This window comes from Equus caballus, chromosome 9, assembly GCF_041296265.1.
Source record: "Equus caballus isolate H_3958 breed thoroughbred chromosome 9, TB-T2T, whole genome shotgun sequence".
NCBI lineage: Eukaryota > Metazoa > Chordata > Mammalia > Perissodactyla > Equidae > Equus > Equus caballus.
Window position 1 is genome coordinate 1,726,498 of NC_091692.1, and position 22,392 is coordinate 1,748,889.

General features: G+C 37.2%; 1 protein-coding gene across 4 annotated transcripts in view; it reads right to left on the minus strand.

The window, feature by feature from the left end:
• Positions 1-22,392, minus strand: part of CNBD1 (cyclic nucleotide binding domain containing 1) — a 409,209-nt gene that overhangs the window by 25,216 nt on the left and 361,601 nt on the right. For all 4 annotated transcript variants that reach the window (XM_070221378.1, XM_023648351.2, XM_070221377.1 and 1 more), the window contains one exon: positions 19,885-19,952. In XM_070221378.1, the coding sequence (XP_070077479.1) occupies positions 19,885-19,952 (68 nt within the window). The remainder of the gene's footprint in view (positions 1-19,884; positions 19,953-22,392) is intronic.

Sequence of the window (22,392 nt, forward strand, 5' to 3'; positions counted from 1 at the left end):
GTGGTAATTTGTCCATGAGTCAAACCCCTTTCAGCAGAAAACTGAAGTTGCAGTCAAACATTCAGTGAGTTTCCAGGGCAGCCACGGAGCCCTTCCAGCTTTCAAAGGGTGTGAATACAGAGTAACACTCACCTTACATAAATTGAATGTATGATGCAGGAAGTCTTGAACCCATCATGCTCTGAGGGACTATTTGTTACCAAAAGTCTGCCAAGGACCACTGAATTTCAAATGCCATAAATTTAAGAATAAGTTGAAAAACATGTGAGGCCTAAATTCTCAAGACTATATTGTCAAACTTTATTAGAAGATGAGACATAGAATGTCTTGGCAGTCAACAGTCATCAGAGCAATGATGGGATACAGGCATGCGTAGTATTTCATACTTGGTTGAATTGATGTGAATGTTTTCTTTGTATTGACTTTATTTTCAATGGTATAGGATTAAGCTCCAATTTAGGCAGATGGAGGAATGACAGATGGTTGGAACTAAATAGACTCCTTCTTTCAACATCCATATTTTCCTCTTTTGCATCTTGCTCCATGATTCTCCTTTCTCTTTTCCTGTTACACCTCTTGGTTCTCCACCTCTGGAAAATATCTCACTCATTATGAATAAAGCAAGGAAAGGCTTTATTCTTACAAAATAATAATTATATTTGTTAGGAGAGAAATAATTGACCCTCTTTTTAAATTTTTAGAATGAGAAACTAAATTTTCATGAACAGTTTTAAAATTTCTCCAAAAGTGTATGGAGCTTGAAAATTTTTCACTTTACTATCATATTTACCTGTGCAAAGAGCGAAACTGGTAAAAGACCTTGTGTGGGGATGTTCAGTGTTTGGTTTGGCTTATTTGCTGTGCTATGGAGCATATATCTTTGAGAGGGCAAAATCAGTAGAAAATTCATATTAAAGACAAGTTATCTCTTCTCTTCATTCATTATCGCTGTAAATCAAAGGTAATGTAAGAGCTATCTCCATTCTATGTGTATAAGACATCTGACATCCAAATGCCTGGCTCGTGCATTCAATTATATGAATAAATAATTGTTAAAATCCTGGTATATACCTGGCAGTTTATTGTAGTAAGGACTGGAGAAGACATTATCCTTGTTTTCAAGAAGCAATTTTCCACTCATTTCCTTCTCATCCTTCCTTCTGCCCTGTATTTTGCAATTTCAATTCAGTCATTCATTTAGTCATTATTTATCAGGCAGTATGTTAGGCACTAGAGACACAGGGTAACCCAGAAAGACAAAACCCATGCTAGATTTTAATCATAGCATAGTGTTATAATAGGCAGAGAACTAAATTGGAAATCAAGAGAACAGTACCTTAGACATACTAAGTAATTATTTTATATTGACTAGATCTGCCCCCCCCATTATAGTTCTTTTATCCATAAAATAAAGGAAGTCATTAATTTATTATTTAGTGAACATTTACTGTGTGGTCTATTATGCTCCACACACAAGGATAACAGAACTCAACACACAAACCTTGTTCTCAGAGAGCTTGCAGCTTGGAGAGAGTGGGAACAGATACACACATTAAAACATCTCAGTGAATATGTGCATCGAGTGATGTGGAAGCAAGTGGGGAAGGCTGCCAGCGAGGTCAAAGGTCAGCAAAGTCTTGCTGATGCAGATGACACTGGGGTTTATTGTGAAGGATAAGAACATGTCACAAGATGAAGGAGAAGGCAATTCAAGGCAGAGCAAGAGACGTAAGTAAAGACACAGATACACAAACCAGCCTTGGAAACTACCAGGAATTAAGGATAGTTGGACATGAGAATTTAAAGTGCTGAATGAAGAGAGCTAAGGGACAGCAGGAATGGGCAGGAGCATATGTGTTTGCATATCATGTTAGGAAATTTGATTTGATTCTGTAAGCAAAGGGCCGCCACTGGAAAAATGCAAAGCATGGAAGGTGTCCTGATGAGAAATTGTTTATTTACATAGATCACTGGAAACTGTACAGAGAAGGAATTGATAGAGATTAAAAGCATTGCCTCTAAAAATCGCAAAGACAAGCATGTCCTCAGTTTCCCCACCTGTAAAATGAGAATAATAATCCTCTAAAAGTTTTAGGATTCTCATGAGTTTTAAATGAAATAATATATGCATAACGCTTAGTACCGTTACCAGCAGGTTTGCAGATGATCAACAACGTCGGTGCCAGAGGCGGGGAACCAAGGAAGTCATCGTCCATCAGTGTCCAAAATTTTACCAACACTCATCCCTTTACGTTATCATGTAAATTTATTCCAAGATAGATTACAAAATCCACTAAAGAATGGGGATTTCCTCATGTATTTTGAAATCTCCCATTCTCCAGAATCTAGGACAATGGTTCTCTCAACGTAGGTCTTCTACAGAAGTTTGCTAAAGACACAGCTAAAATCTTTAGGCTTCTAAGTTGTCGCTTTTGACATTTTAAAGTCATGTTTATGAAAAAGTAAGGTGTTTCGCTTGATATTCATCTTTTCCAAACTTTGTCTTAAAAATCGTCATGTTGTAGGGGCTGGCCCCGTGGCGGAGTGGTTAAGTTCGCGCACTCCGCTGCAGGCGGCACAGTGTTTCGTTAGTTCGAATCCTGGGCGCGGACATGGCACTCCTCATCAGACCACGCTGAGGCGGCATCCCACATGCCACAACTAGAAGAACCCACAATGAAGAATATACAACTATGTACTGGGGGACTTTGGGGAGAAAAAGGAAAAAATAAAATCTTTAAATAAAAAAAAATAAATAAATAAAATCGTCATGTTGTAGAACAATTTATCCTTTCATCCTGTTTTGTAACAATTTATAGTAATCTCAAATAATTAAATCTCATAAGCGTCATCATATGTTTTACTTTTACGACAAATTATTTTTGTAAATCAGTAAGGTAGTTTTGTTATTGTAATGAGAATTAAATGAATCAGCAAATTCGGATTTGTTTTATTTTGATAGTTAGAATTATAACAGAGTTATGTGCAAAACGCATCATTTTGGTTCTTTTGATAATGTTACATTTCATGATTTTTCAGTTTGGTGTACCCACAAACATGTATTATCAGATGGTCCCTGATACGTATTGTCCATGTTGAAATATTAAGCACTATGTTTAATCTTAGTGTAAAGGTGTAACCCTATTGGAAAATAATACTAAATATTCATATCTACATTGACCTCTGTATTTGTATTTATCTATGTATGTCTATAAAATATTATCCGTCTTCATTTTTTTCAATACTCTGTTGTCTATTATGTTATTTAAGCTCCGTTCCTCCTTCCACCAGCCTTCAGCATTTTCAGAAACAGAAAAACCCTCTGCTAGGGGCTGGATAGGAAAAGCAAACAGCAAAACTCCCAACAGGTCTTGCACGTATTCAGGCAGGTTCATCGCAGCTTTTTGTCGTTGTTCTTCTGCAGGTATATTGTTATTCTTTACAGCTTCCCTCTCTCTTCTCACAAGCTATATATCATATCTGTTTAAAAGCCATGATTCTAAAGGAAGGGCTAAGGGTCTTCTTTCTCCCGCCTTCCACAGAGATGCTGAGTGGTGTCTAGCTCGTGTAAACCTGTCCTGATTATTTTGTGATTGGTGTTACTGTGAGTAATAAAAAGAATGTGCCAGAATCCTGCATTAGAAAGCAGGGAGTTGGGTAATACGTTTCTGCTTTTGGCTGCAAAACATAAGCGGGCTGTTGTACTTTATGAAAACCACAACGTTCGCACAGCCTCTCTGGGCACTGGCTAGGGTGCATTGAGATAGTCCAGATGTGACAGACGCATGAATCCACTGAGCTGATCTTTATCCTGGAGGAAATCCCAGAGAACTCCGGCCAGAGAATGGTGAAAGAAAGCACTCAGAGTTACATCATATACAACTTTAAGTCCGGAAGCAATAATGAATAGCTGGCTTTGTTTATTTGTATTGAGGTTTTAAAGACAACACCCATTGTGAAATGTCACAGGGCATATGTATCCTGAAAAATAAACAGAAATGCTAGAAGCTAGAAGTCATTTCTTATTAACATATCAATTATGGAAAGCTCAACCCAACAGATGTCCCTTGCTTTGTGCCCAGAAGTTTGATGAACTGGAGCTTTTTCAGGTCAAGAGAAAAAAAATAGTTCAACAGACTGAAAGCCTTGGGGCTCTTCATAGGAGCTTTCTCCTTGCTTTTACCCTTTGTAATTGTATGTAGACGTAGATATCCCTCTGAAAGTATCAAAGGCCAATGTCATATGGAGGTTTAAAAATTGTATTTGAGGGGTGCAGTGGTTAAGTTCATGTGCTCTGCTTTGGTGGCCTGGAGTTCATAGGTTCGGATCCTGGGCATGGACATAGCACCACTCGTCAGGCCACCTTGTGGCAGCATCCCACATAAAATAGAGGAAGATTGGCACAGATGTTAGCTAAGCGACAATCTTCCTCACCAAAAAAAAAAAAAGGGATTATATTTAAATTACATCACGGAGGAATTACATTGTGTTACATCATTTTAATATATTTGTATGGAATCACTGAATAAAGTATACATGGGACAGGTAACCAGCATCAAGCCCTTCCTACACTCATACTGGCAACCTATTTTCCATATGAGTAACTTTAATGAAACATAAACGGTATATCTTCTGTGATACTAAGATTTTTAAGAAATATACATATTTAGTCGTTCAGATGACCAAAATCTATTTCTCAAATGTATTTGGTCTTCATCCACAGTTCCTGGCTCAAAACTTGCAAAACTCTTGAATTTCCTGAGCGATGGGAGCATCTTTTGTTATAATACTTGGTCTCTTGTCTTCAGTTCTTGAAAACTTTTCAGAGCCATAAAGATGAAATGGGTGTCTTGTTATTCATAACAAGCTCCTTTCCACCACAACTGGGTTTATCTTAATGAGGTGACTTCTGGAAAGCACCTAAGTATGGGGGCTGTTTGCCAGGGGAACCAACCACGATTAGAGGGTTGAAACTTTCAGCCCCATGCCCTAATTTCTGGGGAGTGGAGAAAGGCTGCAGGTTGAATCAATGCCCAATGGCCGATGAGTTCATCAATCACGCCTATGTAATGAAGCCTCCGTGAAAAAAAAAAAAAAACAAAAGGAGGAGGTTAGGCGAGCTTCCAGGTTGGGGAACTAGGACCATTCCACATGCCACTGTGCTGGGTGCCAACCTCCACAAGGTCAGAAGCTCCTTTGTTTGGGACCTCACCCTATGTATCTCCTCTCGTTGATTTGTATCCTTTGACATCCTTTGTAATAAATTGGTAATCTAGTAAATACATGGGTTTCCTGAGTTCTATGAGCCAGTCTAGCAAATTAACCAAACTCAAGGAGGGGTCGTGGGAACCTCTGATTTATAGCTAGTTGGTCAGAAGCACAGGTAACAACCTTGGTTTGTGATTGGCCTCTGAAGTGGAGGGCAGTCTTGTCTGACTGAAACTGATGCTATCTCCCGGTAAATAGTGCCGGAATTTAATTGAATTTAGCTGAATTCTTGGACAACAGCAGGAATTGTCTGTTGGAAGCCTACACACACACACTCACAAACGCACACACATTGGAATTGGATCCAGAAACTCAAAAAGACCCTCCTACTTAAGAATCTCAGTGGAATTCTAGTGATGGTAGAAGATCTGGCTATATGAAAATCAAGCCACTTGCAAAATATTACACGAAATTACTTCTCAGACATCTCTACCATAAATATCCACCATATTCTCTCCACTTCGACCTTGTGTTTTCTTCACTAAATGATTCATATGGTGCGCAAAGTGCAGGTCATCTCAGCCCTTCCTACTATCTACATGTGAACAAGCATAGTCATTCTTCAGGGCTTAGATAAAATGCTATATTCTTCATGTAGACTCACTCCATCTATACTTCTCTATAACTTCTATTTGCAAAATGAGCTATTCCTTTCTCTTATCCCATTGTTTTTGGTAGGAATGCATTTTAGCTCTAATCCAATGGCTTAAAGTCAGAGGTTGGTTGGATAGATGATATATGAAATCTGTGGGTAGGCTGCCCAATTTACTGATGTCGTCAAGGAAACAGGCTCTTGCTATCTTCTTACCATAACATCTGTTTGAGTGCAGCATGATACCATATGGCCTCTTCCTTTCTCACAGGCTGTGTTCCAGGCTAGAATAATGGGATAGGCCAAAAACATTTCTCTAGTGAGATATTGTCTGTTTCTTTAGAAGTCAATATCTCTACCCTCTACCCCTCAAAGGAACTGGGCCACATCATCACTCTAGCTGCAATAGAGTCTGAGAAATAAATACTTGTAAATTTCAGAATCTAAAGTAGTGAAGACTGAAAACACAAGTATGTAAGTGGTTCCACAACGTCTCCCCGACTGCCATGAAACTAACCAATTTTGCTATATATCATAGGTATTAATGTTAGTTATGTTCAAATCTGTCTGTAATTCTGAGACCCTTAAAGAAAAGGACCGTAACTTTAATAAACTTATCCTTCGTGTTGGGAACAATTGTAGGCTATACTTGCAGAACAGCTAGCTCCAAGGAGAAGATGCTTTTGTTAGAACCCCAAGCTTTGAAATGAGACACCAGAAGTCTACACACTAGAAGAAGGGCAATCTGAAAACAGACTAAGCTTGATTAAATCAAGATAATCTTCCCATACATTTCTGCTAACTAGAAAAAGAAGTTCTCTCTAGAGGAAAATAACATCATTCAGAGCCTATATAATTGCCAAACTGTTTTTCAAAGAGGTTATATCATAATTCATTCATAATTCATTCCCACCAACAACGTATGAGTTCCAGTAGTGTCACATCCCAGCCAACTCTCAGTAGTGTCAGCCTTTTAAATTTACTACATGTGCAGCAATATTTCATTATAGTTTTATTATTTATTACCTTGAAGACCAATTATGTTGAGCATTTCTTCTTGTGCTTCTTGGCTATTTATATATCTCATTTTGTGAAGTGTGTGTTCAAAACTTTGACCATATTTTAATTAGTTTTCTTCATTTTTTCTTTGTAAGAGATATTTTTATATTCTAGGTAAAAATTCTTTATCAGATATATATTTTGCAAATATGTTCTCCTAATATGTGGTTTACTTTTTCATTTTATTAATCGTGCATTTTATACGACAGCTTTATTGGGATACAATTCACATACCATAAAATCCACACTTTTAAAGTGTATGATTCAGTGGTTTTTCATATTTTCACAGAATGTACAAGCACCAACATTATCTAATTTTAGAATAGCAGAAATTTTTAGTTCAATTTTTCAGTTTTTCTCTTTATGTGGTTCATATTTTCTGTCTCTTATCTAATAAATCTCTGTCTACTCTAAGTTGCAAAGGTTTTCTCCTATGTCTTCTTCTGAAATTTGTAGTTTGACATTCTCTAGTTAAATTGTGTATATGAAGTGAGATAAGGGACAAGGTTTATGCTTTTTCATACCTATATCCAATATTTCTTTCACAGCATGTTGAAAAGACTATCCTTTCCTCATTAAAATACCTTGCCAACTTTGTTGACCATATATGCGTAGGCTTACTTCTATCCTGCACATTCTGTTCCATTGATTCATACGTCCTTTCTTATGACAATACCCCTTGGTCAATGTAGCCCTAGCCTATGTCTTGAAATCTGGTTCCTCCACTTCTAAATTGCGCTCATCCATTTTAATGTTTTCAAATATTTCTAAATTGTTTTGGCTATTCTGTGTACTTAACATTTCCATATAAATTTTATAATCAATTTTTCAATTTCTAGAAAAAAACCATGCTTGGATTTGTATTGTAATTGTGTTCAACTGTAGATGAAATTGGTGATGATTGGCTGTTAACAATTTTTAGTCTTTCAATCCATGAACCTGGTATACCTCTACATTTATTTAAGTCTTACTTGGTTTTTCTCAACAATTTTTTTAAGTTTTCAGCATACCTAAATATTTCATGGTACTATATTTTATTTATTTTTCTTAGCTTTATTGAATTGTAAGTGACAAATGAAATTTTAGATATTTAATGTTTACAACATGATGATTTGATATTCCTATACATCATGATATGGTTATCACAGTCAATTTAATTAACACAATTAACACATCCATCATCTCACATAGTTCTTTTTTTTTGGTGAGTAGATTCCAAAATTTTAAATAAGGAATTACTGTACTCAAGGTAGTAATGTAGCAAAATAATACCAAGTTAGTTTTATTACAGTAGGACATTAATTAAATACGTAAAAAGCATTGATATCTTATTTTAAAAGAATGAAGACAAATTTTATTATCCTCTTAAAAGATGCAGAGCAAACATTTGGTAAAATTCAACACTAGTTGTGATAAAAGCACTTAGCAAGCCAGAATTGTAGGGGATCTCTTTAATATGAAAAAAGTATATACATGTAAACATGTAATACAGATGATGATATACTGAAACTGTTCCATCATAACTTCTATTAAATAGTATATGTTAGCCAGAGTAGTGAGTCAAGAAAATAAATTTTATGAGGTAAGAAATAAAAAGGCTAAGTAAATCTGTCATTATCTGCAGGTGGCATGAGTGTGTTCACCAAAGTAAGATAGACAGATACATATTCAGATATATATATATATATATTTTTATATTATGTGTGTGCATGTGTGTCTTATTTAAATCCTAGTGAGAATGATGCCATTTTTGTTTAAGCAGGCAATAGACCTGATTAGGTTCAGGCTGCAAGTTGCAATATACTCTTTTGGGCTGTGGTTCCACCATGAGTTAACTTTTCAAAGACTTTGAAGTGCTCTTCAGATCTGTCCCCAGTATGTGCCACCTGTGCCCAGCCTGGGTGGTGGGTGGTCTAGCTGCTGGCTCAGTTCTCGAAGTCTTCTTAAACGCTGACTAGGAATAGATCTGAACCAGCCCTGGTGGTCTAGTGCTTAAGATTGGGTGCTCCTATCGCCAGAGCCCTGTTTGTTTCCTGGTCAGGGAACCACAGCACCCATCTGTCAGTGGTCATACTGTGGCGGCTGCATGCTCCTGTGGTTCTGAAAGCTGTGCCACCAGTATTTCAAACACCAGCAGGGTCACTCATGATGGACAGGTTTCAATGGAGCTTCCAGACTAAATCAGACTAGGAAGAAGGACCTAGCCACTCACTTCTAAAAGAATTGGCCATGAAAACCCTGTGAAGAGCAGTGGAACATTGTCTGATTGAGCGCCAGAAGGTGAGAGGATGGCCGCAAAAAGAGGAGGCAGGGCTCCACTCTGCTGCACACAAGGTCACTAGGAGGCAGAATTGACTTGATGGCAGTAACACACAGCAAAGGAACAGATCTGAGCATGAGCAGCTCAATTGTGAGCTCAGGATATTTTTAAACAAGTTTATAGATTCACTTTCATGAACTCCATCTCATTTTTCTCTCTGAAGCTTTCCCATTCCCTGGTGGTCTTCTTTCCATTCCCCTGGCCAGAAAGCTGGGGCATTAGTTACCCCATTCTGCCTTGTACTTCTGAGGATGTACTCATCTACAGGGCCAAGAAAGGGGAACCATCAAGAGGAAAATAAATGGGAAACTCACTGCTGGTTTGGAGTCACTTTGAATTCTTGTCTTCTTCCCTAATCTACCTGCCAATATTTACTTTTTAGAAAGTTCAATAGCTTCGTTATGCATTTTATCCAGGTTCTATTCATGAGGTCAGCTTGGCAACTTCTCTCCCTACCAGCCCATCTCTCAAACTCTCTCTCTTTCCCTATTATCTCTCTTTCTCTCTCTCACATACACCTACTTGTACTCAGAGTCATTATGCAATTTAATCCTGAATCATATGAGCTTAAATAAAGATCTAAAAATAGCTGAATATTTCTCACTAATTTAAAACAAAACCTGAATAAATGAAAGTCTTCGGATTTTTGTTAAGCCTTCTACATATGAAGAACATTAATCCTCCAAGGTATGAATAAAACAGCCATAGTAATAAGAAATTCTATTGTTAAGTAGTAACTCATAATTTTCCTTAGAATTTAAGCCTTTGGTGCAGAAAATAAATGCATGGCCATTAGAAGATCGTTGCATATCAGAAATGATAAGCATTAAATTACGTCAGTGTGGTTAACAACAGACGTGCCATGTATTAAGTTGTCAATTTATGGCTATGGAATGAAAAAACAAATAGATCATATGGTGACTCTAATTTCCTGCTAGACAAAGTTGGGACAATTTCGGTGGGAATTTTGGGGTCATTAGCTCCCTGGAGGTTGTCACCACGTGTAAGTAATACAGCTTTGGAAAACTTCTCTGTCGTTCTGTTAAATACAGATTGAATCATTTATGCATGATTTACTTAAGGGTACAATAGGAAAAGCCTAATAACATCATTTATACATCAAATAACAGGCATAAATTGACCAATTTGCATTCACTATCTGTACTTTGTATATTTCATGAGCAATGATATATTGTACCCTACGCACATGGTAAATGACAACAATGAAAGTTTCATTGTAAATGCCATAACATGAATCTCTTGTTCCAAAAGTAAAACTCCTATTAAAATAATAGAGAACCTCAAATGCTCTTTATATTTAAATTATTTATGCAGGAAAAAATAGTTGTTCCAGTAACAGAAATGTTTTTAGAAAACTTGAAAACCTGTTTTCAAAAGCAGAAATCATTGCCAAGTTCTAGAAATTTGCTTTATATTATTTTTTCTTCTGGAAAACTGTGATTAGAAACAGAAGGATTTCTCACAATAACTATGCATGAAAAGAAAAGCATATTAAATCAAGAGTAATTTTAAGAGGCCATAACATTTGTTCTAATTAGAAGCAGAACAATTTTCATGTTTCAACACAACATTTGCTTTTTACTTCTTAAACTTTATTTTCTAATTGATTTGGTAAGAATATAAAATAAGGTAGTCACTCTAAATCTTTTAAAATTTCTCTGTGTTTATAGATATTATCTAAATCTCTTTTAAAGAATATTTCAGTTTAAACTAAAATTTAAAAATAATGTATCATATAGTATGGCAATCATGATGCTTAGGACCATCAATGTAATAGAATAAATTGAGCATATCAAATGATTAATTAAATTAAATCCTAGACTATTGAGTCTATTGAGAAGTTATCTAAAGGGAAAGATCAAGTTTCATCCATTTAATTAAAAATATTTTCTGAATTATATTAATATTATAATTATTCCTTCTGTCTGTTCTCCCTTATCATCCATTAATTCATTAAGCAAATGAATAAATTAAAGACTCCCCCTAAAATTCTCTGGTAATGATCTTGGTCATTTTTGTATATTGCTTTATATTCTTATTTCAATCATGAATGAAATAATATACTATTAATCAAAAGAATACTATTGCAAAGTTATACCATTCTGATTATATTGATTAAAGGTAAAATGATTTAAACTAGGTGGTTGGCACTAGGTGATCATGATAAATCTGAACTTAGATTTTCTTTTCCCGTTCAAAAGATATATCTTAAAAAGGTTTTCCCACAAAAATACATACAACCCTACAAAATAAAATAAATCAAGACTGAGTGAGAAAATTGGGACAAAGGGAAAATGAGGATAAGAAGAGGAGATGATGTCAGAGGGAGATGAGTACACTGAAAGCATGCCAAATGTGCCTGCACAGCTGCTAGGATGGGACACAAATTTAGCCCGAAGCTTTCTAGTAGTCAACACAAAGAAGGATCAATGACTCATTTAATGAGTCACAGTCCCCTTGAAAGGAAAACAAAGTACCCATTCAGGAAAAGACCCATTACTGGCACTATAGCCACAAAAAACATTTCCCATGTGCCTTAATAAAAAGAATATTAGAAATTACACCTACATCCTTACAGTGTAGTACATTCAGAACAGCACAGCTCTGACGTTTCTGGTAATAACATCCTCAGATTAGGTTGTTCTGTGACACAGAACACAAATCAGCAAAACCGAAGCAACCCCATTTGGATGAACACACGATCAGATGGTTTGACTTAACCCAGCAATGCACTGCAGCGTGTAAGGTGGGAGGTGTCGTGTTTTCACTCTACTTTAGGAGTAGTCCTGCGTGCACACAACTGCTCACGGGTACACATGGGCACACAGACAAAAGGAGATCCAATAGCACTTTCATCAAAAATTAATAATTTATTATTTTTGTTTCCATTTTTATATATTGTGGCATAAGGTGTAGAAGCGTTTCGAAGTTTCTCGGTTTCTAAAGAGCAGTTTGAAAAGTTCCAGATCTGAGCAAAGGGCTACCTGGAATATCATTTAGGAAATTCTCAGTCACGGATTCCTAAGTGATTCTCGAAGAATGAGAATAAGTGAGAATTACTTCCATGTTATCCTTCCTGACAGGTTTTTGTGATATTACTATTTTTTCTTGTCCAGTACAAAACCAATTGCTTTGAGAGTTAGTGGAATTAAAATAGGATTGCCATCATCTTTTAAAAGGTAATGGCACCAATGGGGAATACACGTACTTGAACAGACAACCTGGGTTGGGCTGAGGGTCTTAAAAAAGTAGTTTGGCTTTTATTTCAAAACCAAACAACAAAGTTTTAAAAATTTGTGTTTTGGAATTGATGCCATGTAAGTGTCTCGAAGTCTGAAGGGAGTTTTAGTACAATTATTAAAAACTTTTAAAAATGCAGGTGTCTGACACCCATTTCAAATATCCTGAATTAGAAACTGCGAAGAGTATGGAGAGAGCAAACATGACTGTTCAAACAGTTCCATGGGTGACCCTATGATGTTTCCTACGTTGAAACTCAGCTGTCTGTTTTAAATAGATGAAATAGGAAAAGTATGACAAAAACTAAAGCAATTCCTTTCCTTACTTTTAAAGTTCAGTCCATTTTGTAGCTGGTCACCCAGTCAAATGCCAAAAGGATGCTGGAAAACACACACCTGCCACATACATTGTGGAGCGAAGAAACAGCATGCCTGTGAGCCTTCTCCCTTCTGCTACCACTTTGCCTTTTCTGTCTGTGAGTGCCAACCCCTCAGCCGAGGGAGGATGCCAGGAGCACAGACCTGGGCCTCCACACGTGTCCCCCACTGCGGCTATGCTCCTGACAGCAGTCGGGTACCACTCAGCAGAATATTACACGTGCAATATGAAATTGCAGTCAGGTGAAAATGGGAGACATCAGACAAGCATTATAGACTAACATTTCTAGAGCATAGTGTTCCTTTTTTGTGTAACATATATGTATTTTTACAGAGATTTTCAAAAAATGTCGTAATGTAGTCACAGACAGATGAACCTAAGAAGTAGGGAAGTCCCTAAGAAAAGGAACTTCTTAATTTTCCTTCTGCTTTCCCATTTACCACACTCACTAAACTTATAGAGTGAAATTTTGGATTTTTATCTTAAAAATTAAACCTAATTTTTGGAGAGGGTGTGGAGAAAAGGGAACCCTCATACACTGCTGGTGGGAATGCAAACTGGTGCAGCCACTATGGAGAACAGTATGGAGATTCTTCAAAAAACTAAAAATAGAAATACTTTATGACCCAGCTATCCCACTACTGGGCATTGACCCAAACAACTTGAAATCAACAATCCAAAGTAGCATATGCACCCCTGTGTTCATTGCAGCACTAGTCACAATAGCAAAGACATGGAAACAACCCAAGTGCCCTTCGACTGATGACTGGATAAAGAAGATGTGGTATATATATACAATGGACTACTACTCAGCCATAAAAAAGACAAATGCACCCCATTTGCAATAACATGGAAGGACCTAGAGGGAATTATGCTTAGTGAAAGAAGCCAGACTGAGAAGGCAAACACCAGGTGATTTCATTCACATGTGGAATATGAACAAACACATGGACAAAGAAAACAGTTCAGTGGTTACCAGGGGAAGGGGGGTGGGTGGTGGGCACAGGCGGTGAAGGGGAGCACCTATGTGGTGAAAGACAAGAAATAATGTACAACTGAAATCCCACATTGATGTAAACTATTATGAACTCAATTAAAAAAAATTAAATCTAATTGTTCTGCTATATTACAAACCTGATTTAGCTCAAGTAATAATAGAATGGCTTTTCACCAGCTGCACAGTGTGTCTGACTATATTTTTCCATTTTCAAAATACCTAGTTTTATTCTTCCTAATATGTTTCACTGAACATAACATTCTATACCAAGGGTAAAACTTTTTATTAGTTTTGTCTAATATTGAACTTGACTCACAATGTTTTAATTGTTTTTCTTCATTCTCTTTGCTCACCTTGCTCCCTTTTCAACTTAGGTGAGTCCACTCTAGTCTGGGGCAGTGTTCTCTAGTCTTTCTGTATTTAAAATGCTTTTTGTATGTTCTGTCAGCAACTACTCATATACTTACTAAACTTCCATTATTCTCCATGAGCCTGACCTGTTTATCAAGCCATGCTCACTAAGTACCTTCCTTGAAGTCTAGTCTCTCCACAAAGAATACAGTAAGAGAAAAGGAGTCCCTACTTCATGCACATGGCAAAGTCTTAGAATATAAATGTTTAAAAGATAAGATAGCTAAGTTAATCATCTTAAGTAAAGGTATTCCTGAGGCTGAAGACATGTGGGTGCAAGGGAGACTCTATTTTAATGTTCTAGATATCAGGGCCGATAGATAGTCTTGAACCATTCATTGGGAAAAATTTTGTCAAACACTTGCTAAAAAATGTCCTGTGAATTAGGCATGTCCCTGAGATGGAAAACCACAGAAAAGCGGTAGGCCAAAGGGAATATGAAATTAAAACTAACCAGGGAAAATTCTGTGAGTCATCTTTTTCAGCAGAAATATACGCATAACTTCTGCTTCTGGTTGAGTGGATGGCTTTGCAGTAGACATTCTTGCTGAGCACAATTAGAAAAGCTGGGAAAAACCATTTTTTTCAAAGCCTTTGGATATCTGATAATCCCATGAAGACATAAAGATCTGATAATCTGGCCTTAAACAACAATTAAAGAGTAAAAGGCAGAATTAGTGAACTGGAGAGAAGAGCAATTGAAAGTATGTAGATTGAAGCAGAGACAAAAAGAAATAGAAATATTGAAGATGTGTAGGAGAAAAAGACATGAGTGAAACTTTCTCACATATATTTAAATGGAGTATGAGATGGAGAAGAAAAAGAATGGGGGCAGAATCATTATTCAAAAAGCTCTGAAACCTAAACAGAATAAATAGAAATAAAACTAAAACCAAAGATAGGCACATCAGAATAAAACTACTGAAAACTAAAGACAAATAGAAAACATTATAATCCCAGCAGGTTATTCTGTGCGTATCGATAAGTTGACTTCATGGTAAAATTTAAGTGGAAACTCACAAAGGAAGAGAATTGACAAGGCAATCATGAAGAAGGACAAAGTAGAAGGATTTACTCTACAAAAAAAATCTAAATTTATATTTAATCCTCAAAACTTAAGCCATTGCAGCACTGGTGTGTGGACAGACAAACGGATCTACATAAAATAAGAGAGAATACACAAGAAGACTCACACATACGTAATCACCTGATTTGTAACAATGGGGGCCTTGCAGTTCAGTGGACAAAGGGAAAATTGGACATCCGTATGGAAAAATAAAACAAAAAACTTGACCTTAAATTCACACCATACACAAAGTCAATTCCAGATTGATTGTGGATTAATCCTGAAAGGAAACACAACCGAGTTTCTAGAAGTAAACGTGGGAGAATCAAACACAGTTTGAGCATCTGAGTTGGGAGTAAGGTCCAAAATGAATTTCAAAGCTGGCTTTTGGTGGCACCAAGGGTAAGATTTGGCTTCGTTCAAATATCCAATAATTATACAGGCAGTACTGAGCCATGTCAGAAAGTCCTCATTTTTATAAACTAGTCAAAATTTTAAGTCTGTGGAAAAATGCTGATCAGCATGAAAAAAGTGCATAAAAGATACGGGTGTTTTATTCAGATATATGTTCTGCTCTTTTAATTTTCATTCTTCTGGGATCAGTTAATAAAATGATGCCAGTATGTGCAAAGCGCCAGAAATAGATGCTCCTGAAAGAGGCAAAATTTGCAGCAGCTTTAGAATCGTCATGGAATAACATTAACAAATATGGAATTCAAAGTGAACTCTTGCATGATCTTTAACACCCTGGAGAATAAAGCCTGTTTCATCCTTCCTGTGCTACATGGTTTGACACATGTGGCTGGCTGTGCATGCAATGTCTCTTCTTGCCCCCATCAAACCGAAAGTTGGAATTGCTACTTTTTCCACTGAGCATAAAAAAAAAAAAATTCACATCAAAATCATTAGTGAGCAATTGGGATTTTGAGGAAAAAAGAATTTTTACTTTCAACCTGCCACTGCAAACAACTTAAGCATTTAATTAGAAATGTGTATTTTCTTCTAAGTCTCTCTTCAGCCACACTTCCAACCTAGGATTTTCTCCTTGCTCGATTTTGCTTTTTCTGCTGCCTTTTCAATGCCCGTTTCTCTGATATATCACATTCCCCACTGTGTTCTGATCCCCAGGATGCACACTCTAGACTTCTGCTCACACAGGTGGAATACCAGCCAGTCAGCCTAGCACTTTCTACCACCCTCAACCCTGGTGAATAACATTCTTTCTTCCTCATTTATGTATTTCCCACAAAGACTATCTGCATAACCCTCCAAAAAATCACCCAAAGGAGAAGACAACACCAGGATTTACTTGTGATACCCAGGGCTCCATTGACTAGTGGCTTAAAGTCCTCTTCCAACTAAGGGATAAAGGGGCCTTCTCAAAGTCCTGTTCTGGGTGGTGTTTCGGATCCCAGGCTGATGACTTAGCTGTGAAGAAAGTCTCTTCTCGTGACTCTGGACTTGTTCTCTTGGCAGAGTCAGGCAAAGTTACACTTGTGTCAGCAGACGTCAGTGGGTTTATCCTAAGTTCAGGGACGCGAAATTATTATTGCTACAAATAGGATGGTTTAGAAATGAACTTGGAAGTTCAATGCTGACCTGCTTCCCACCTTTCGTCCTCAGAGCCCGCCTCGGGAAACAACTTTGCACAGACCCTCCTCCGTCTTCAGTCCCTAAGACTGGCGTCTCCGCCTTACTTTCAAACCCCTCTCATTTCATGAACTTAATTTATCTAGAACAAGAATATGATTTATACCCTTAAAACAACCAAAATGAATGGCTGTTTCTCGTTCCTAGAGTCTTTGAAAGTCCACTGTTTTTATTTCCAAAATTTGCTTCTTCACGTCTCAGGTGGTCATATCTGCTTTATGTAGGACAACAACCAGAGCAGAATTAAGTTAGTGGGCAAGTCCAGTGCTCAGGGTGAGTTCTGGAGGCCAGTTTCTTCCTGTTCTCCAGCACGAGTGACCCCAGGAAGCTGAGCCACATGACAGGAATCCACAGAGGGATTTTGAACTGACAATTAGAGTTTCCAGTCACCTATCCCTTTTTATCTACTGGGGGTGGCATTCTGACCTCTAATTTTCTTCCTCCTGAATCACCTTTACTAGAAGACAGATACAAGAGGAAAATTTTGGTTTTTAGTGAATTCAATCTCTGTCCAGGAAGGCTAGTTTATAAATTGCTCTTGAAGTGACTATCTCTGAGTGGCATCAATGTTTTCTCCATGCCATCTTATCAAAGGGCTTATTACAAAGTCTCTTGAGCTTTAAAATATATGTAGAAGTCTTTTATTACTTGTCTTTTTGCCTTATGATCAGAATTTTGTCATCTAAATCCCAGCTACTTTCCACTTTATAATATTCTGCCACCAAAACAGAGACATGTCCACCTTATGTAATTCCTAGCCGTGGTCTTGCAAATGATTTTGTCACCTCTTTCAAGTCTCTCTACTTTGCACCTGCCACTCCTGAGCGTTTCACTGGCGTATTCTAACCACAAAGCAAAATGTTCTTCTCATGTCACTGGGATTACACTCTTCATACATTTCTCTACTTTCTTGTAGCTTTTTACCTCAACAAATCATTCTAATACTTGATTGATGACCAAATCACCCAACAGAGCACTTTCTCCAAGGAATTCTACCTCCACAGATAACCTCTGCTGTGGACATCTTAGTAAATCCCGGAAAAGTTTCTATATCGTAGGAAATTGGCTAAATGTTGTGGCTCAATTACGTATCCATTACTAGCCTAAAACATCAGATGATATTGCTTAATCCTCTCATTCAAATATGTGGACTGGTACATGTATTTAGCACCTCATTTGACTCCTTCACTATTAAACTGTACGCTTTACAGCTGCTCATCTCATAACATCCATCTTCTATGAAGGCATATGCCAACAACCATCATGGTCTGTCATTTGGCAACCATAGTGAGGAAACACTCTTGTCTCAAATTCATCATGGTAGTTTAATCCAAAATAGTGCTAAGAGCTGCACCTTGACGCACAAATCCCCGGGGAGTCCTCAAAATATAACCCAGGTATTGTTCCCTTTGGGGGACTTCTATTTTCACCACACTTAAAGGAGAACTCAACATGTGTTCAGGTTCAACTGTGAGAAAGCATTGAAAGCATCTGAGTGTCATGTGGACCTCACTAAGGATTTTGTGGGGAGCCAGAGATGGGGGCTAGCACTGAGCAAAATACTATAAAGAAGGTAGTCTTTAAAAATTCCTTTTAGAGATCTCTGGTCCTCAAAGACCCTATTTAGTTAAACTGCTAATTCATTTCCTTTCCCCTTTGAATTCTCTGCTGCTTTCTCCCATCACGCATCATAGTCTGCCACCTTTTACAATCATCCAGTTCTGTGGACTTGAGTTCTGCCTTCTTTTCATGTAGAGCAACGACATCAGGCCATCTGGCTTTCTCCAGACCTCTCTGAAACGTTATCGATTTAAACTTTCTCCATATTCTTCATTATATCATAAATTTGTTCAAGGTTTCTTTCACATTTCTTGTAAAAGTTATTAAATATTCTACCTTGAACTAACTAAATATTCTAACAAAGCCTAATTCATAATGCTCTTCCATGCAGTCTATAGCATATTGTAAATATAAGCTTTATAGAGATTAGAATAAGGTGTAGTCATTGCAACTACAAGCAATATCTTATTTACATAAAAAGGACATGCTAAAGCTAAAAAAATAATAATCCACAGCTTTTGAAATATCTCTTTATATGCTTGTACTGCTTTAAAAAAATGTCCACCTTTTTTGTTATTTCATTGTGGCCAAAACACAACATGAGATCTTCCTTTTTAACAGATTTTTAAGTATGCAATGCCATATTGTTATCTATAGGCACAATGTTGTACATAGATCTCTAGAACATATTCATCTTGCATAACTGAAATTTTATACACATGGATTAGCCTTTCTCCTCAACCCCTGGAAACCACAGTTCTGTCCTTTGCTCCCATGAGTCTAGTTTAGATACGTCACACAAGCGGAATCATGTGGTATCTGTTTTTCTGGGGCTGGCATATTTCATTTAGAATAAGATCCTCACGGTTCGTCCATGCTATCACATATTGCAGGCATGAAAAAGATTGAAATTGGACCCTTATCCTACAGCATACACAAAAATCAACTGAAAATGGATTAAAGACTTAAATGTAAGATCTGAAACTATGAAACCCCTAGAGGGAAATTCCTAGAAGAAAACTCCCTGTATGTAAGTCTCATTATACATCATACTTTTGTTGAGAGAGGCTACAAAAGTTTTCATAGTCTGTTATAAATTTCCATGTTACCAAAAATATTACCATAAGTAACAGTGAAACATATAAGCTGGTGGTTGGATCATTGTAAGAACTTTTAAAAATACCTTACTCAATTATTTTCTAGAAGGTGGATAATATTATAGTCATTTTAGTAGCAAGGCTACTAAACACTAAAACATAATAAATGCTTGCATTAATGACCACGAATAGTGATATTTATTTTCACCTAAACATTTTACTTACATCTGTCAGATGGCTGAAAGTTGGCTGAGCTGTTTGGAGCATAAGTTGCTTGGTCACTGGGTCTAATTCTAGAGGAAAGACAAAGAAAATATAATATCAAATATAATAAAAAATAAGCAAGAAGTGGAGGTTGTTAATCTTACCTTTATCAATATTTTGAGAAAGAAGACAAAATTGGATTCCCTAATAATAAAATTGACTCATTGCTGCTGCTTCCTAAATTCACATTCATGAACACCCAGATGATCACAGAGAATTTTAGCATAAATTATTCAATCTAATTTGCACAATGGCTAACTTCATAATCAGAAATTGGAAATTGTTTAGTGCTTAACATGTGGCAGACATTCTTAGCTGCCTACCCCAATGCCATTACCTTATTCCTTGCCAGAATCACTTTCCATGAGGTAGGCTAAAAATACTAGATATTTGCTTTTTTTCTGGTATGTCATGCTCCTAAGGCACAGGCATGTGACCAAACCTAAGGAAGTCATAATTTATCACCCAAATGGGGGCACATTTTAGAATAAAAGAGACATATTCATAATTCTGCTTAGACAATAGAGCACACCAGAAACTTTACCAATGGGGTGTAAGAGGAAGTGTGCTGGGGGACTTTTGGGGAGATGTAGATTACAGGATTTAAAAACAATCTAGGATGGGCAATTGCCCTTTGTGTCTTGGACAAGGTTGTGTTGGATTACAAAGCCTGCAAAAGCATTTTGGATGCATGAGAAGACAAGACTAAGGAGTACTGCCAACACACTGAGGACAGCTGAGTGAAAAGACAGAAGAGCCAGAATCTTTGCTGACATCACTGACATCATTGAACAGTTTGCCCCTTCTTACATAATAAATTTATCCTTTTAATTAGGTCTTCTTTTTTTTAGTTGTGCCAAAAGCACTCTAAATAATATATTCATAATATTTTTTTTTTTTAAGATTGGCACCTGAGCTAACACCTGTTGCCAATCTTCTCTTTTTCTTCTTCTTCTTCTCCCCCAAACCCCCCAGGAGATAGTTGCATATTCTGGTTGTACGTCTTTCTGGTTGTGCTATGTGGGACGCCGCCTCAGCATGGCCTGATAAGTGGTGCTAGGTCCACGCCCAGGATCCGAACAGGGAAAACCCTGGGCCGCTGACATGGAGCATGGAAATTTAACCACTCAGCCACGGGCCAGCCTCATATATTAATATGTAATAAAATTTAGGACCACGCTATTTCATGCACAACCTATTCAATTATTGGACAAGCTTTTTTGATCATTTTTCCTTCTTAGGATTATATAATCTTTGTATTCTCTTTTTCTTCAATATTGGAATATATGATGAATCCACTAATATTTTTAAGGTAAAGATGACACTTTCAAAGCAGAGTGTTTGCTATCAGTAAACCTGTTAACCAATTTTACAGTCTACTTAAAACTCAGTATTAATAAAAATATGATATAACTGAATATCTTTAAAACTAACAAAAGTTGCTCTAAATTACTGAATTTAAATAGCAGTGGAGGGGCTGGCTCCATGGCCGAGTGGTTAAGTTCATGCGCTCTGCTGCGGCAGCCCAGGGTTCGGATCCTGGGCGCCGACATGGCACTGCTCGTCAAGCCATGTTGAGGTGGCGTCCCACATCCCACAACTGGAAGGCCCTGCAACTAAGATATACAACTGTGTACAGGGGGGCTTGGGGAGATAAAGCAGAAAAAAATAAAATTAAATTAAAAAAAAGTTAAAAAAAATAAATAGCAGTGGAGTCGTTTATAACTCAAACTCATTGGATTGTAATGATTAGAACACATTCCAGCCAGCTAAGGCAAAAAAGATGTATGCCTCAAAAGGACAAACAAAATAATACAGCAGACTCTAAAGACGTGGCACAGTGAGAATTAAACGTGAGATCAGAAATACGGGGAAACAATGGTGCTAGCTTTGTACACTGGGACCTCTGCAATCCGACTCATACACCTGCGTCTGCTTCCCTTACATCATCAGCTCCCTGCTTCCACGGCCTGGTTTTGTATGAGACCTAACGTGGGAGACACCAGACCAAGTTTACATAATCTTGTAATTCAGGAAAAGACCAGTTGGCCCCAGTATTTATGACAGAGAAAAGATAGTTGGTTTGCCCAAACCTTCAAATTTGTTTACATCAGAATAAGGCTATATCTCTGGTCCAGTTAGAAGAGATGGATTAAGGAGCTCTCTCTTCCAAGTCTGTGATCGAGACACGGAAATGAAATTGTCTGGTACAAGAAAAAAGTCAAAGAAATTCAACTTTGACTGGACGCATTAAATGCTAGGCACCACTCAGTCAAGTTTCATGTTATCTCACACAATCCTCACATAATTCCTACAAAATGGGTATTCTTGCAACAATTATACAAATGAGAAATTGATGCTCCAGGAAAATTGAACAAGTACATTGCCAGGATTTTAGCTAAGGTCTGTCTATCTTAATAAAAGGGTGGAAAATGGGTAATTACCTCATTATAAGTTGTAAATATGGTT